Source organism: Myxocyprinus asiaticus, chromosome 30, assembly GCF_019703515.2.
Source record: "Myxocyprinus asiaticus isolate MX2 ecotype Aquarium Trade chromosome 30, UBuf_Myxa_2, whole genome shotgun sequence".
NCBI classification, from domain to species: Eukaryota; Metazoa; Chordata; class Actinopteri; order Cypriniformes; family Catostomidae; genus Myxocyprinus; species Myxocyprinus asiaticus.
Window position 1 is genome coordinate 28,070,211 of NC_059373.1, and position 16,126 is coordinate 28,086,336.

The 16,126-nt window shown below is 37.4% G+C and overlaps 2 protein-coding genes across 4 annotated transcripts; both read left to right on the forward strand.

Annotated features, from left to right (window-relative positions):
- The first annotated feature begins 1,694 nt into the window (after window positions 1–1,694).
- Window positions 1,695–11,314, forward strand: zbtb8b (zinc finger and BTB domain containing 8B). 3 transcript variants are annotated; one of them, XM_051663902.1, is made up of 4 exons: window positions 1,702–1,858; window positions 2,997–4,051; window positions 4,169–4,326; window positions 10,291–11,313. In XM_051663902.1, exons 2-4 carry the CDS (start codon window positions 3,022–3,024, stop codon window positions 10,606–10,608), a joined length of 1,506 nt encoding a protein of 501 aa, XP_051519862.1. In that variant the 5' UTR covers window positions 1,702–1,858; window positions 2,997–3,021; the 3' UTR covers window positions 10,609–11,313. The 3 variants fall into 3 exon arrangements, with proteins under 3 accessions (XP_051519863.1, XP_051519862.1, XP_051519861.1); XM_051663901.1 differs by having other exon boundaries at window positions 1,707–1,858; window positions 2,925–4,051; window positions 10,291–11,314; XM_051663903.1 differs by lacking the exon at window positions 4,169–4,326 and having other exon boundaries at window positions 1,695–1,858; window positions 2,925–4,051; window positions 10,291–10,518.
- Window positions 11,315–11,562: 248 nt separating this feature from the next.
- LOC127421129 (tissue alpha-L-fucosidase-like) lies at window positions 11,563–15,847 on the forward strand. The gene is made up of 8 exons (XM_051663919.1): window positions 11,563–12,171; window positions 12,254–12,388; window positions 13,789–13,926; window positions 14,119–14,224; window positions 14,304–14,504; window positions 14,767–14,957; window positions 15,327–15,426; window positions 15,555–15,847. Exons 1-8 carry the CDS (start codon window positions 11,819–11,821, stop codon window positions 15,684–15,686), a joined length of 1,356 nt encoding a protein of 451 aa, XP_051519879.1. The 5' UTR covers window positions 11,563–11,818; the 3' UTR covers window positions 15,687–15,847.
- Window positions 15,848–16,126: the final 279 nt, after the last annotated feature.

Sequence of the window (16,126 nt, forward strand, 5' to 3'; positions counted from 1 at the left end):
TGATCGATCGAGCTCTGTGCCTCGCAGCTATTCAAAATTATGGGTTGCCTTAATGACAAGTGTATGTTTGCTAGATCTAATGGCAGCAAAGAAAAAGTGTATCTTGGTATGATTTATTTGTAAGGATCTGTAAGAAAAAAGCATGGATTAATCAGGATTAAATTAGTCAACAGTATCAGTGACATATTGCTGCATGTTCCCATTTAGCAGGGGGTCCTTAGCCTCTTCCTTGAGCTATGCTTGATTGTAGCTCCATCTAGTGGAGATAACCAAGTACATCTGCAATTGAAATTATTTAAAGGGATAGTTTACCCAAAAATGAAAATTCTCTAATAATTTACTCACCCTCATGCCATCCCAGATATGTATGACTTTCTTTCCTTTAGCATAACACAATTGAAAATTTTTAGAAGAATATCTCAGCTTTGTAGATCCTCACAATGCAAGTAAATGGGTACCAACATTTTGAAGCTAAGCTTTAAAAATGTTGTCTTAGCACAGATACAGGACATTTGAGCACTGTTCCTCATTCTCATTGGTCCACACTTTAAATACTCATAAATATTAATTTATATTACATGTTAAGCGATTATTATTATTGTTGTTATTAATATAAATAATATATAACAGCGACCAGCTGGGGTGGGGAAATCACTGCCCCTAACCACATTCTCCACAGTTTTAGCAATAAATGCGTTGAGTTAATATGCGTTATTAATAAAAAATTGTATATCCTTTCTTATATGCTAAAATGAGAACTTTCCTGACCCATGACTTATAAAAAAATACATCATTTATATGTTAAAAATATAGTTAGTTTTTATTTATTTTATTTGTTTATTTTTTTCCTTCACCTGTACTTGTCTTTATGATTGTATTCATACATTGTTTGAACTTTTTGAACATGTATATAGAAAAAACTCCACAGTTTTACCACCTTTTGTGGACTTTTCAGACGGTCCCTTACCACACTCTCCACAGTATTAGCACGTTTTAGCACAATGTGTGGACTTCAGACGGTCCCTAACGTAGGCAAATTTTCCAACTTCAATGTTCAATTAGCGATCTGGAACGATTTCACCGTGACGCCATCTGCCCAGCTTAAATACGGGACAAATCTTATAATTTTATCTTTACATACGTGACGATCCCGTATTTTACGGGACGGGTGGCAACCCTAAGAGATGCTTCGGTGTGCTGAATAAACTGCTTTTGTGAGGAGACAGCTCATCACTTAATGAATTGACCGCCTGTCCGCTAATCTTTAACATGTTTTACACTAAACAATCATTCTGGAATATGTGTGGAGTTTATTACGACACAATTGCTGTTTTATAAGAGAAGACACGGACAAATTTGCGACAAGTATGTATCGGTTTACGGCTCTCCCCAATTTGTATGGGATCCGCAAACGGTGACTTACTGTCGTAACACGCTAGTTTACCGTACGCTCTCTCCTGTGATTATAACGCGGAGGATGTTGAGCACCCTGCCAGGAACAACCAGAGGCACCCTTCTCCCAATGCTCTGAAATATAGGTCTCTGCAGAACAATAATGGGTGTTTTCAAATCTGTGGGAGTTTTCAAACCGGGAATGGCGTTTCTAAACTAACCAATGAAAGTAGGGAATCTCAATGGTTTAAAAACGCCCACTGATTTGGAAAAGCCCATTTTTGTTCTGCAGAGACACAAGTCTCCTCGCTCTGTTCATCGACAGGAAGCACAACATAGAAACAGGAAACAGTCATTGAGGGAGACATTTTTAAAAGACCACCCAGAAGAGCAAGCAAATAGTAAACATACAATTTATGTATATATAGATTACCGACGTCCAAAATCAACGTGTCCCGTATCAGAGGTAGTAGACGTTTTAAAATACACAGTTTTTTTCGTGTGTGCTGTATTTGTTTTTGTAAGACGGATCGTCCTATTGTTCGCTGCTGCTTTTTAAGGTTTACTTTATCATTCAACTTTCAATCTTTTGTCTTAATAAAACCGTGTTTCTAAGTATTCATGCTAAAATGAGGGTTGCTAGCCGAATCAGATTAAGCACTGATAAATTTCACGAGTCCGATTGATTTGTTAATGTTGACAGTCGATCCTGAATCCTCTGTTTGGCTCGCGGACAGCAGTGAAAAAACAAAGCTAAATACAAATTATGCAACTATCAATAATCGTGCATAGTGAGGATAGGAAATTAAAGGAATGTTCCGGGATCAATAAACTCAACCGACAGCATTTGTGGCATAATGTTGATTACCGTAATGTTATGGTTGTCAACATTATGCCAAAAAAAATGCTGTTACAATTCTAACTATGGAAGTGAATGGGGCCAGTACATAAGCACTAAAATACACACTGTTTCAAAAGCATAGCTACAAATCTCCAACATTATACGTGTCAATATTATTTTAGTATGATAACATCGCTTACTAACCTTATTTGTGTAATCTTATAAGTAATATTTAACATTACAACTTCCATGTCATGATGATGTACAGACGGTAAACACTGTAATCTGGCTGTAACGCAGGTAAATCCCTGATTTATCAAACTCGAATCATGTAAACATGTATAACATTTGCATCTTGTTGTCATACTTTTGAAACTGAGTGTATTTTAATGTTTAGAGTCTGGCCCCATTCACTTCCATTGTACTGTATGTGCCTTACTGTAACTGTGAGTTTTGCTTAGTTATTTATTAAAAGAGGGACAAACCGAAATCAACATTATGCCACAATTGTTGATGCATTATACCACAAATGATCGTAACTAGTCCTGAATGCTGAACATTCCTTTTAACAGGCATATCAACTTTAAAAAGGGAGAAAATTCTTCCCATATCTTTTCTTGATGTGATCAAAGGCTATGTGTCCAATCAAATGTTCCTTTTTTTTAATTTATTTATTTTGTACTTTTTAAAGGCTTGTGAATATGGACATTTCTGAGGCCTTTATCTTGATTTCTCATTCATTATTTAATCTCTACCCTGCCAGAGAAGCGCATGGCTCTACTGTAAAGATGGAGGTTCCTTCATACCTGTCCAGGCTCTTGTCTGAGCTGAATGAGCAGCGAAAGAGGGACTTCTTCTGTGACTGCAGCATTATAGTTGAGGGACGCGTTTTCAAGGCACACCGTAATATTCTTTTCGCCAGCAGTGGCTATTTTCGGGTCCTCCTGGTGCATTACTTGCAGGATAATGGCCAAAGACACAGCACAGCGTCCCTGGACATAGTCACAGCCGAGGCATTTTCATTCATCCTGGACTTTCTGTATTCAGGTCGGCTCGCCCTGCGCAGCGACAATGTCATTGAAATAATGTCAGCTGCAAGCTACCTGCAAATGACTGATGTGGTGAACTTTTGTAAGGGCTACATCAAATCGTCCCTGGAGATCTGTAACCGGGAGAGGGAAGGGCAGAGAGAGAGACTCAAGGAGAAGGATGGGTTGGATGACAGAGGAACCCCTGTTTCTGTCACTAGCGCCCCTGTGGCTTCCACTTCTGAAGGAGATCAAAGGGCGGCTCAGGTCACAGAGGCCCTCAGCCCTGATGACGCTCCAATGGCTGCAGTCTCCACACCACCTGCAACGAGTAGCAAAGACTCAGAGAGCGAAAGCTCACAAGGAGGGTTTCCTATCCCGCCTCCAATGAATGCTCCAATAAAGAGCAGTCCAGGACCAGATTTGGTCAACTCATCCACCCCAGGTATGCTTTTGGGGTTGGTGCACCCCAAAATTGAGTATGACCCTGATGAAGAGGGTGAGTCTTCACGGGAATCCAAAGACACTGCTCTTTATCAGGGCCCACATCACGATGGGGAAAGAGCCGTCAACACTAGTCCAGCTCCAAGCACTGAACATCCCTCCATATCATTTCCAATTAAACAGTTTCCAGATGTGCTGTTAAGAGGGGGAAGCAACTATAACCGTGATGAACACTTATCCCAGAGCTTGGGGTATGGTGTTGGATTTGGTCGTATGGATGAAACACTTGGCTCCGGGGGTCCCTGTGGTATGGAGATTCAAATTGACTGGTATGGGGATGATCCAGGTAAGAGACGTTGCACTGCTACAGAGAAAATCTCAAATGTTTGAATTTGAGTACTTGACTTTTTCTCCACCAAAAATATGTAGGAATGTGTAGTAAAAGATGTGTGCGTTTACACAGGGAGACTGCACAAATGTCCGTTCTGCCCATATACGGCCAAACAGAAGGGTATTTTGAAGAGGCACATTCGTTGTCACACAGGAGAAAGGCCCTATCCTTGTGAGGTCTGCGGCAAACGGTTCACACGTCAAGAACATCTTCGCACTCATGCTATTTCTGTAAGTCCTCATAAGCCCTTATGAGGGCTGCCTAAGTTAACATGTTAAAGGGATATTTCAACCAATGATGAAAATGATGTTATCATTTAATCACCCTCATGTTGTTTCAAAGCCTTTTGATTTTCTCTCTACTGAACACTAAAAAATTCACCTTTTGCTTTCATTACATCTTTTGTTTTACTATACAAGCATAGTGAATAGTGACTGAGGCTTTCAGTTCAAAACATTCTGTCTAACATCTTTTGTGTTCCATGGAAGAAAGTCAACGTGAGGGTGAATATCTTACCTTATCTTATTTTCATTTTTGGGTGAGCTATCCCTTAAAGCAATATTCTGGGTTCAATTGAAGTTAAGCTCAGTCGACAGCATTTGTGGCATAATATTGATTATAGCAATATTCTGGGTTCAATTGAAGTTAAGCTCAGTCGACAGCATTTGTGGCATAATATTGATTACCACAAAAAATTTATTTCAACTCATACCTCCTTTTCTTTAAAAAAAAAGTGAGGCACTTACAATGGAAGTGCATGGAGGCCAATTTCTGAACATTAAAATACTCATTTTTCAAAAGTATAGCCATAAGATATAAATGAAATCCGTGTTAACATGATTTTAGTGTGATAAAATCGCTTACTAACCTTTTCTGTGTAACATTATAGCCAATTTTACAACTTTGTTACCATCACAATGTAATGTCAACAAACCCTAAAATGTAAAATGACCCTGACTGTAAAAATGACAATTTAAACAACTTTACAGCTCAAATAATACACACGTTTTAACATGAGAATTAATGGAACTGCTTTTATAAAATGATAAGCTTCACATTACTGCTTTTAAACCCTCCAAAAATTGGTCACATTCACTTCCGTTGTAAGTGCCTCACTGTTACCTCCATTTTTGTTTTTTTTGTAGAAAAGGAGGAACGAGTCAAAATTATTTGTTGTGGTAATCAACATTATGCCACAAATGCTGTCGATTGAGCTTAACTTGTATTGAACCCAGAACATTCATTCAAGTTAACAAAACATAAACGATTCAACGTAAATGCCGTTAAAGTTAGTTTACACAGTTAACACATTCACCTAATTTGACATTTCTGAAACTGTTTCATTGTGTTTTCTCTTTTTTTCTAAAGATAACTCAGAATAAGAGGACCACCCTTACAAAAAATCTAAACTAGCCGCAACCTTGCTGCAAATTTGCCGCTAATTATTTTCACATGCAAATGACCTTGTAATTCGCCGCAAATGTTTGCCAGAAGTTTGCAGCTCTTCACATCTAGTGGTGAACCTGCGGCAAACCTTTGGCAACAATGGACAATTTGCCGCAAGTTTGCAGCAAACTCATTTACATGTGAAAATGTTCGGTGTCGAATTTGCCGCAAATTTGCAGTGAACTCTCTATTTTTGTAATGCCGTTCAAGTGTGTGCTTAGTACAGCTTTACTTAAATCCCTTAAGCCCAAAGTATACTTTGATTTTAAACATGAAGGCTCAGCATCTTCATACAGTCGAAAGTGAGCCTGTAAAAGGGTTTTTACCATTTGATGGTGTGCGTATACACTAGTGATTGATGCAACTGTCATAAGACACCGGACTATTTCTCTTCAGGAGTTTAGACCCATAAAGATGACTTTATATTCCTTCAGACTCGAGTTATACAAGTGCAGTTATCTCCTGACCTCCTCACACACACGCTCTCGACGTGCAAATCCACAGTTGTTGTTTTTACCTTTGTCTCCTGTTATTTATTGGCAATTACATCATCTAGCATTTCTTTGTGACAGCAATGGTTCAGGTATGAGTATTGCCACCTTGTGGAGCCAGTAATTAGTGCAAATAATTCCAGGTGCATGTGCATTCTGCACATTCAAAGACATGCGGATAGATAACGAGATTTGTGTCACGCGTCCTGACCGAAGTATACTTTGGGCTTAAGTCATCATTAAGCAGTAAATGATAAAGAAAGACATTCTTAACAGCTAGTTTATGTATACACTAGCATTCAGAAGTTTGGAATAACTCAGAAAAGTTCATGTTTTAATATACATTCATACATTTGTTCTTCAAGTTGGCATTACATTGATCAGAAATTATAGTCAATAAATTGAAAATGCCATAGTATTCTTTTATTTCATTTAGTTGCTCTATTCATCAAACATATCACAGCTTTGAATTATTGAAGATATTCAGGGCTGGGGAAATTTCTAAATATTCTTTGTAGTGCTTTTAAATCTCCCAACTCACTAGCACCAAAGCAACCCAAATGTACATTTGAAGTCAGAAGTTTACAAACACCTAGTTTGAAGTAATTAAAACTCATTTTGTAACTACTCCACAGATTTAATATTAGCAAACTATAGTTTTGGCAAGTCGTTTAGGACATCTACTTTGTGCATGACATGAGTAATTTTTGTTTTGTTTACAGACAGATTGTTTCACTTTTAATTGACAATATCACAATTCCAGTGGGTCAGAAATTTACATACACTAAGTTAATAGTGCCTTTAAGCAGCTTGGAAAATTCCAGAAAATAATGTCAAGCCTTTAGACAATTAGCCAATTAGCTTCTGATAGGAGGTGTACTGAATTGGAGGTGTACCTGTGGATGAATTTTAAGGCCAACCTTCAAACTCCGTGCCTCTTTGTTTGACACCATGAGAAAATCAAAAGAAATCAGCCAAATTGTGGACCTCCACAAGTCTAATTTCCAAAAGCATGAAGGTACCACATTCATCTGTACAAACAATAGTACGCAAGTATAAACAACATGGGACCACGCAACCATCATACTGCTTGGGAAGGAGACGCATTCTGTCTCCTAGAGATGAACGTAGTTTTGTGCGAAAAGTGTGAATCAATCCCAGAACAACAGCAAAGGACCTTGTGAAGATTCTGGAGGAAACAGGTAGACAAGTATCTATATCCACAGCAAAACGAGTCCTATATCGACATAATCTGAAAGGCTGCTCAGCAAGAAAGAAGCCACTGCTCCAAAAAAACGCCAAAAAAAAAAAAAAGCCAGACTACAGTATGCAAGTTCACATGGGGACAAAGATCTTACTTTTTGGTTAAATGTCCTCTGGTCTAATGAAACAAAAATTTAACTGTTTTGCCATAATGACCATCGTTATGTTTGGAGGAAAAAGGGTGAGGCTTGCAAGCCGAAGAACACCATCCCAACCGTGAAGCATGGGGGTGGCAGCATCATGTTGTGGGGGTGTTTTGCTGCAGGAGGGACTGGTGCACTTCACAAAATAGATGGCATCATGAGGAAGGACAATTATGTGGATATATTGAAGCAAAATCTCAAAACATCAGCCAGGAAGTTAAAGCTTAGTTGCAAATGGGTCTTCCAAATGGACATTGACCCCAAGCATACCTCCAAATTTGTGGCAAAATGGCTTAAGGACAACAAAGTCAAGGTATTGGAGTGGCCTTCACAAAGCCCTGACCTCAATCCGATAGAAAATTTGTGGGCAGAATTGAAAAAGCATGTGTGAGCAAGGAGACATACAATCCTGACTCAGTTACACCAGTTCTGTCTGGAGGAATGGGTCAAAATTCCAGCAACTTACTGTGAGAAGCTTGTGGAAGGCTACCCAAAAGGTTTGACCCAAGTTAAACAATTTAAAGGCAATGCTACCAAATACTAACAACGTGTATGTAAACTTCTGACCCACTGGGAATGTGATGAAAGAAATAAAAGCTGAAATAAATCATACTCTCTACTATTATTCTGACATTTCACATTCTTAAAATAAAGTAGTGATCCTAAATGACCTAAGACAGGGAATGTTTCCTAAGATTAAATATCAGGAATTGTGAAAAACTGAGTTTAAATGTACTTGGCTAAGGTGTATGTAAACTTCTTACTTCAACTGACTTTGTTAGTACAAAAAGTAGTGTAGCACATTACAAATCAAATTTATGTAATGAGGTTACAGTAACTGACTTAATATTATGTGAATTACTTTTAACTAGAGTTACACATTTCTAAAATAATATTGTATATGTAGAATACATTTTTAAACATGAATTAGGTTAATATGTACCTCTGTTTGTGGTTTGTGACCACTGACGGTTATGTGCCACCTTGTGAGTTTATTTTAGTAGACATTATTTTGAATCCGATGAGCAGAAAAAGAATAAACTTTTCTTTGAAAAGTGTTTTAGAGAGTAACTTCAAAAGTAATTGGTAATGTGATTACTTTTTTATAAAGTAATCAGTGAAGTCAGTAATCTGATTACAATTTTAGAGCAGTAATTAGTCATTTGCAGGAAACTTACCCGACACTGTGTAAGTGGAATGAAATATTTAACAAAAAAGTAAACTTTGTATGGTGGAATTTAATTTTCATTATTAAATGTATGAAAAGTATGTTTGAAAAGTAAATGTAAAAAAAAAAGATTTTCTGAAAGGAGTGTTGGGGTACTCGAGTTCAGACTCGAGTCCGAGTCACGAGTCCAATTTTAATGGACTTGGACTTGTCACAGACTTGAATGCATCCAGCCGAGTCAATGGCATTTGTGATGCAATGACAAAAAAACAAGCAAACAAATAACGTAACATAGGGTGAGCATACATTCTCTTTTCCCCAGACATCCTCTTTTTCAGACCTAAAAAAAGAGTCCGGCCGGGATTTCAAAATTGCCTCTAAATGTCTGGGATTTGTCTTTGTCTTTATAATGATGTGCTCTCTACAGTTAGTACTATCATACATTCTCTGTATTTGATACTGCACATCAGTTTTCAGGCGTATATGTCCTTACGTGTGATTATTCTGGCTGAGAGCGGCAGCGCACACTCTTTTAAAGTACTTTCTCTCTCTCTCTCTCGCCCGCACGCGTGCTGTATGTGTGTGCGTGAAAGATCACCCCACGTGCTCTGCCACTCTCATCCAGAAACATCAATAACCCAAGTACACTTTTAAAAGTACATTCCCCAACTCTGCACGTTATTAAATAGAACAAATGTTTTATCAGACTCACGTTACTACGCAAAGTCATTTCTAACTGAAAATGTTGACTATATCGAGACAAAATCAAATATGCTAGCGATCAGGGATATTTAAACTAATATGACGGATGAAATAGACCATGATGGGAATTGTACAACTCAGTCCGTCACATATTTGTAGCGCAATCTCTGTGTTACCTGTAAAGCTGGCACGTTTCAATAGGAAAAAAGTCAGAAAATACAATGACACACAAGTGAGGGGAGAAGTCACTATTCACCTATTATCCATACTAAATATAATGTGAAAAGAACAACACGTCAGCTCAAGGAGAGTTTGTCATAAAAAATGTATCTTAACTTTAGGGGGAAGTAGACTATACCTGGACACAGCAGTAGGACTGAAAAGTCAACAGAACAAAATAAGAATTGTGTTGAAGGACAGTTTTGTCTTCATACACCTAAAGCATATGCTTTCATTCTTGTTAAGGTGTTTTTGTTGCATTTATATTGACAAATTGTTTTTCTTAGTTGAGAAGGTTAAAATAAGCGTAAAATATTGATGTTGAGTTTACGGTTACAATTTTAATTCAGATTCATGAACGGATTCATTCGGACTCAGCCTGTTATTGACTCTGACTTGATTGTTTAAAGACTCAGAATTGACTCGAACCTTGAAAGTGTATTTTACATATTTAAAGTCTGAGAATCCCCTTTGAAACCCCATTAATGACAGAACTGCTGCATGCTAGTGGCAAAAATATTTGATATACTTGATTTTTACTTTATAGAGGAATGCATTAACACTGAATTTACAACAATTCAGCAACTTCAAATTTGAGATTAATCATGCCAAAATATCATGTGATTGATTGATTGTCATTATTTTAATCACAGTCAATCTGCACAGCCCTAGTATAAGTATTAAATGTATAATTTTGTTGTGCGAGTCATCTCCTATCTCAACATTTTTAAATATATTTGCTTTTGTATGTCTCATTGACAGGTCCATCGCTCCACATGGCCCATAGTCTGCAAAGGCTGTCGGCAAGTGTTCTCAGGCATTGTATCCCAGGGAATGAAGCGATATGGACTTTGTGATGGCTGCACCTTTGTGACCACAACAAATGACAACCCCTCCTCCTTGAACCTTAGCATCCAATCAGAGGCTATGGAGAGGGCCAACAGAGACTCTGACTGGCCCGTGTTCATGGTGGAAGGGGATGAAGCAGAGCCCAGTGCTAGTGTTGCTGATCAGGATGATACCCAGGATGATAAGCAAATTGTTGCAAGGCAGCTCGCAGAGAATGGCCCACTGTTGTAGATTGATTTGCACCTTTGCACTTGTTCTGAATGCTTACCAAATGAATATTAAAAGAAAGGTCTTCGGTAAGGGGTAAAACACAAGTTTACCAAGTGTTCTCCATTTTAAACTTAATTTAGCTATTTTTCTTGGTATTATTTGGGGGTTAGAAAAGAAGGTTAATATGGTTGACTTTTCATTTGGTATTGGTTTAGTATAAATCTGCAGTGGCTAATTATGAAATTACAGATTTAGCTGTATGACAATGAGGGCCCAACAGACTATTGAATGTGCCATAGCAGTTGTGTGAATGAACATTGTTATGCTTTTGAAAAGCACCGTATCTTAAGTGATCTGCCTTTAACACTTTTCAGGGACCAATTCAGTGGTCTTGTAATTTTTTGATTAATTAACAGTATTGTTGTGAGAATTATCATTGTCCAAGAAGTATGTTGTTTTGTCATCACAAACTGAAATACATAATTCTGTTGGCAAAAGAAAAAAAAAATTATGGTTATTTATGCAATTGTGTTTATGGAACTGTTATGTTTATCCTATATATTCATTACCTTAGCTGTCTGCAAAGAATTCATGGAAGTCATAGTGCTTTTTTATTCAATTTGTCTTCCGTTGAGAATTAACTACGCATTTTTTGTTTTGAAATATTTAAAGAAGAATATAGTAAAATAAAAACAATTAAAACTCTCACAGCTGACTCTCTTTTATCATCTACTATAACTGGCATTTCTCATATGACTGGCATTGCTTATTTTACAAAAAAGCAAGTGGCCATTGCATCATAACTTTTTTAAATTAAAGCCAGGATATATAAAAATACTTAATAATGCACATTGAGGAAAAACAGGTATTAAAGCATAACATTTGATGTCAGCGCGTGACAAAAAAAATAATTTAAAAGAAAGCACGTGCATTCTTTTATAACGCCAGTGTGTGATCGGTGGTTTTGCAGGTAAGTCATATGTTTACAGTCACATGTCTGATGTCATATGATGAGCCAGAAAATACAAACTGGATAATTCGTATTTTTATGAACGCACTATGTTCAGTCAAAGGTTATCTAGGCAGAAATATGCCTCTTTTATGCATTAGTCGATGTGTATTCACATTTATGCGCTGATATTCGAGGTTTAGGCTCGGTTTAGCTCATTAATGCACTACCCACAGCGCACGTGCATCTTCAAAGCAAACCAAGGTTTAGTTGAGTTAAATCATGGAAGTTCCTCGGAGTCACATATCACTGTTCCTTTGTCTGTTATCATGTGTGTCGTTCATCGGGGCTCGATACACTGCCGATTGGGCTAGTTTGGACTCCAGACCTCTTCCTGAATGGTACGACGATGCGAAGTTCGGGATCTTCGTTCACTGGGGAGTGTTTTCTGTGCCCGCGTTCGGCAGCGAGTGGTTCTGGTGGAACTGGCAGGGCGCACATAAACCTGAGTACATTCTGTACATGGCCAAAAACTATCCGCCTGGATTTACCTATGCTGATTTCGCACCTGATTTTCGCGCACAGTTTTTCGATCCTTATGAGTGGGCAGACATCTTCGAAGCTTCAGGAGCAAAGTGTGTATTCAGGACAAGTTAGTTACCATTTACATGTTATGTGTATGTTTTTGCATATGGTTTGGTGTTTCTTTCTGCGCAGATATGTGGTTCTCACGTCGAAACATCATGAAGGCTTCACAAACTGGGGCTCCCCGAACTCCTGGAACTGGAATTCTGTGGATAATGGACCGCGCAGGGATCTTGTTGCAGATTTGGGCGTTGCAATTAGGAAAAGGTATGTATGTTTGTAGGTAGTTGCCAAATCTATCAGAAACATCTATTGTGATATCATTACTTGACTCAATCTATTTAAGTTCGTTCCTCATTGTGATGAAATTGTAGCTTAAAACAGAATAAATAAGCTTGCATTTTGAGTTTTGCAGTATTATAAAAAAAATTGTTCCCCTGTATATTTATTCCATAACTTGCACCTCTAAATTTAAGGTGTGCATTTACTCGTGTCTCTTCAATGAATAACTTTATTTACAACATCAATATTTTAGGTTAAGTATTATATGAATGAGAGAGAGAGAGAGAGAGAGAGAGAGAGAGAGAGGGAAGGAGGGGTGTATAGTGTGTAAAACCTATTTGTTACACCCCATGGCCATTTTCGTTAACTGAAAGAAAAATAAATAAATAAATAAACGTTTTTTTATTTAGGAATAGTTCACCCAAAAATGAAAATTCTCTCATCATTTTCTCATCCTCATGCCATCCCAGATGTGTATGACTTTCTTTCTTCTGCTGAACACAAATTATGATTTTTAGAAGAATATTTAAGCTCTGTAGGTCCATACAATGCAAGTGAATGGTGACCAAAACTTTGAAGCTCCAAAACGCACACAAAGGCAACATAAAAGTAATCCACAATACTCCAGTAGTTAAATCCATGTCTTCTGAAGCGATCCGATTGGTTTTGGGTGAGAACAGACCAAAATATAACTCCTTTTACACTATAAATCTTGACAGCGGTCTCCTTGGCGATCATTATTTCAAGCTCGATTACACTACCTAGCGCCAAGTAGCGCTCTGCACATGCTTCATGCACTAGGAAGTGTAATCGAGCTTGAAATCATGATCGTGCCTAGAGACTGCAATTGCATGATGTACAGTAAAAAAGGAGCTATATTTTGGTCTGTTCTCATCCAAAACTCATTAGATCACTTCAGAAGACATGTTTTAAACCATGATGGATTACTTTTATGTTGCCTTTGTCTTTTATGGACCTTCAGAGTTCTGGCCACCATTCACTTGCATTGTATGGACCTAAAGATATGATATTCTTCTAAAACTCTTCATTTGTGTTCAGCAGAAGAAAGTCATACACATCTGGGATGGCACGAGGGTGAGTAAATGATGTGAGAATTAAATTTTTGGGTGAACCATCCCTTTACAGTGCACACAAATACGTACATACATACATATATATTGTGTTATGTATATATTTTATATTATATTCAAATTAATATGAGGTCATAAAAAGAACAACACAAGAAGATTTAGATTAGGTCGTTCCTGTCACTGCTTGATGTGTCATGTGAACTACCTTTGTATATCTATGTTTGCAGTTTTGTGGCTGTTTGATGAAATTGAGATTCATTAAGGATGATTACATGATATGTTTATGGTCTTTAGGTCTCTGCATTATGGACTCTATAACTCTCTGTTTGAATGGTTCAACCCCCTCTACCTGAGTGACAAGCAGGCTGATTTCAAGACCCAGGAGTTTGTTAACAACAAACTTATGCCAGAGCTCTTCAATCTGGTCAAAAGGTAAATTACATAAATCATATGACTGAGAGAAGGATTTGAAAAGGTTTGAGAAGGAAGATAAATTGCGCTCAATGTAAGCCTAAATTTCTGACATATTTATGTCTGTCTAAACATAAGCATTTAAAGCCTACATATATGGTTTTATTTTTATGGGACATTTAAGTATGATGGCAAAGTGGTTTTTCTTTTTAGGTACGAGCCAGAGTTGATATGGTCAGATGGGGACTGGGAAGCAAATGACACCTATTGGAACTCTACGGAATTTCTAGCCTGGCTTTACAATGATAGTCCAGTCAAAGTAAGATCAACACATGATGTCATTCTTATTTTGTTTTTTAATTCAAATTATAATAACTACATTATAACACTCTTTACAGGATGTAGTAGTGGTCAATGACAGATGGGGGGCTGGGTGTTCCTGTAAACATGGAGGTTATTACAACTGTGCTGACAAATTCACCCCAGGTACATTACCCAGTCACAAGTGGGAGAAATGCACATCAGTGGACACATACTCTTGGGGTTATCGTCGTAATATGGAGCTAAGCCAACTGATGGATCTACCGTCCATAATTAAGGTGTGATGTTTATCCAATGCACGTTTTTCATTCATTGCGTCATCATGAGCGCAATGAGAGAAGTTTGCATCATTAGACATCATTAATTTAACTTTGAAATTTAGGTGAAACTTCTTGCACTTTAAGTAATGTCTTGCATTGTGTATATAAATAATTGAGTATATTTCACTTCACATTTGATGTCACTGCTGTTTTGCACCTGAATTCTCCCTTGGTAATCAATTAAATGCATCATTCTACCTCTGATATCGTGTGATTGTAGGACCTGATCCACACAGTGGCCTTCGGGGGCAATTACCTGCTGAATGTGGGGCCCAAGCCAGACGGCATGATTCCACCTGTTTTTGAGGAACGTCTCAGAGATATTGGGGCCTGGATGAAGATCAATGGGGAAGCCATTTATGCAACTAAGCCTTGGAGAGTGCAGACTGAGAATGCCACTGTCCCTGTCTGGTGAGTTGATATTTTAAACTTCCTGCTTTAAGAGTGATTGTTCCATGTATTACTGTTCTTTTTAAAAACATTACAGTGTTATAGGCCAGTGTAGGATGTAGTGAAATATCTGTAATCTGTAACACAAACTTTTACCTAAAATGACTTGACATTTCAGTATATGGATCATATGATCATTCGATTGACTGACTGCAATTGTATATAATGATTTCTGGTCTATTTATGAACAAACTAGATTCTTGTGAGCGGAGTTAACAGTAGGCGCTCTTCTGGAATCTTAGTTTAGCCTTAGTTAGCCTGTGGTGTTTTTATATTAAAGCTGTGAATGCTTCATTAGTTTTAGTGTTTAACATTTTTCTTCAATTCCAGGTACACCTCAAAAGGCAGCACAGTGTATGCTATCTTTACTACAAATCCCATGCAGTACACCTTTCAGCTCTTTGCACCCAAAACATCAGACAAAACTGTGGTAAATATTTATGAATACTTTAGAAATTTAATGTCATGGAAAATTTATCATTTCATGAATTAAATTAAAATACCTCTTCTACAGTATATCAAAGGAGGTCTTAGAGTTAATTTTGCTTCTGTGTTTAGGTGACTTTGTTGGGGATATCTGAGCCTTTGAAATGGGATCCTCTGCACTCAACAGGACTGATTGTGCTAATAACTGATCTGCCCTACTCACCTGCTCAAGTCTGGACCCTTAAGCTGGATGGAGTGGTTTAAACCACTCATTTCCAAAGTGAGGATTATAATGGAATTTGTTTTTTTTGTTTTTGTTTTTGTTTTGTATGAATCAATTTTTTACTGGCATAGAATTTAGTTGATTGCTGCTTAATAAATTAACAACTGAATGACACAGAAGAACCAAATAAAATCATTTAAAATTGTTAATTGTGGACTTTTTTTTTACTTAAACTTTTGTTTAATGAGATATGCTTCATAATATTTTATGTGTCTGAAACTGAAATGTAAACCACAAAGCATATTATAGTTGTTTAAGTATTTGTTGTGATTTTCACAAATTCCCGTATTGCTTTAACAGTTACACTTAGCAACGGTAATCATTTTGTGATGCAATAGTCACTGTTCTGTAAATAGGCAAATGAGGTTTATTGTCATTTCAGCCACATGCACGAATACAGTGGAATGAAGTGTTATTTTTT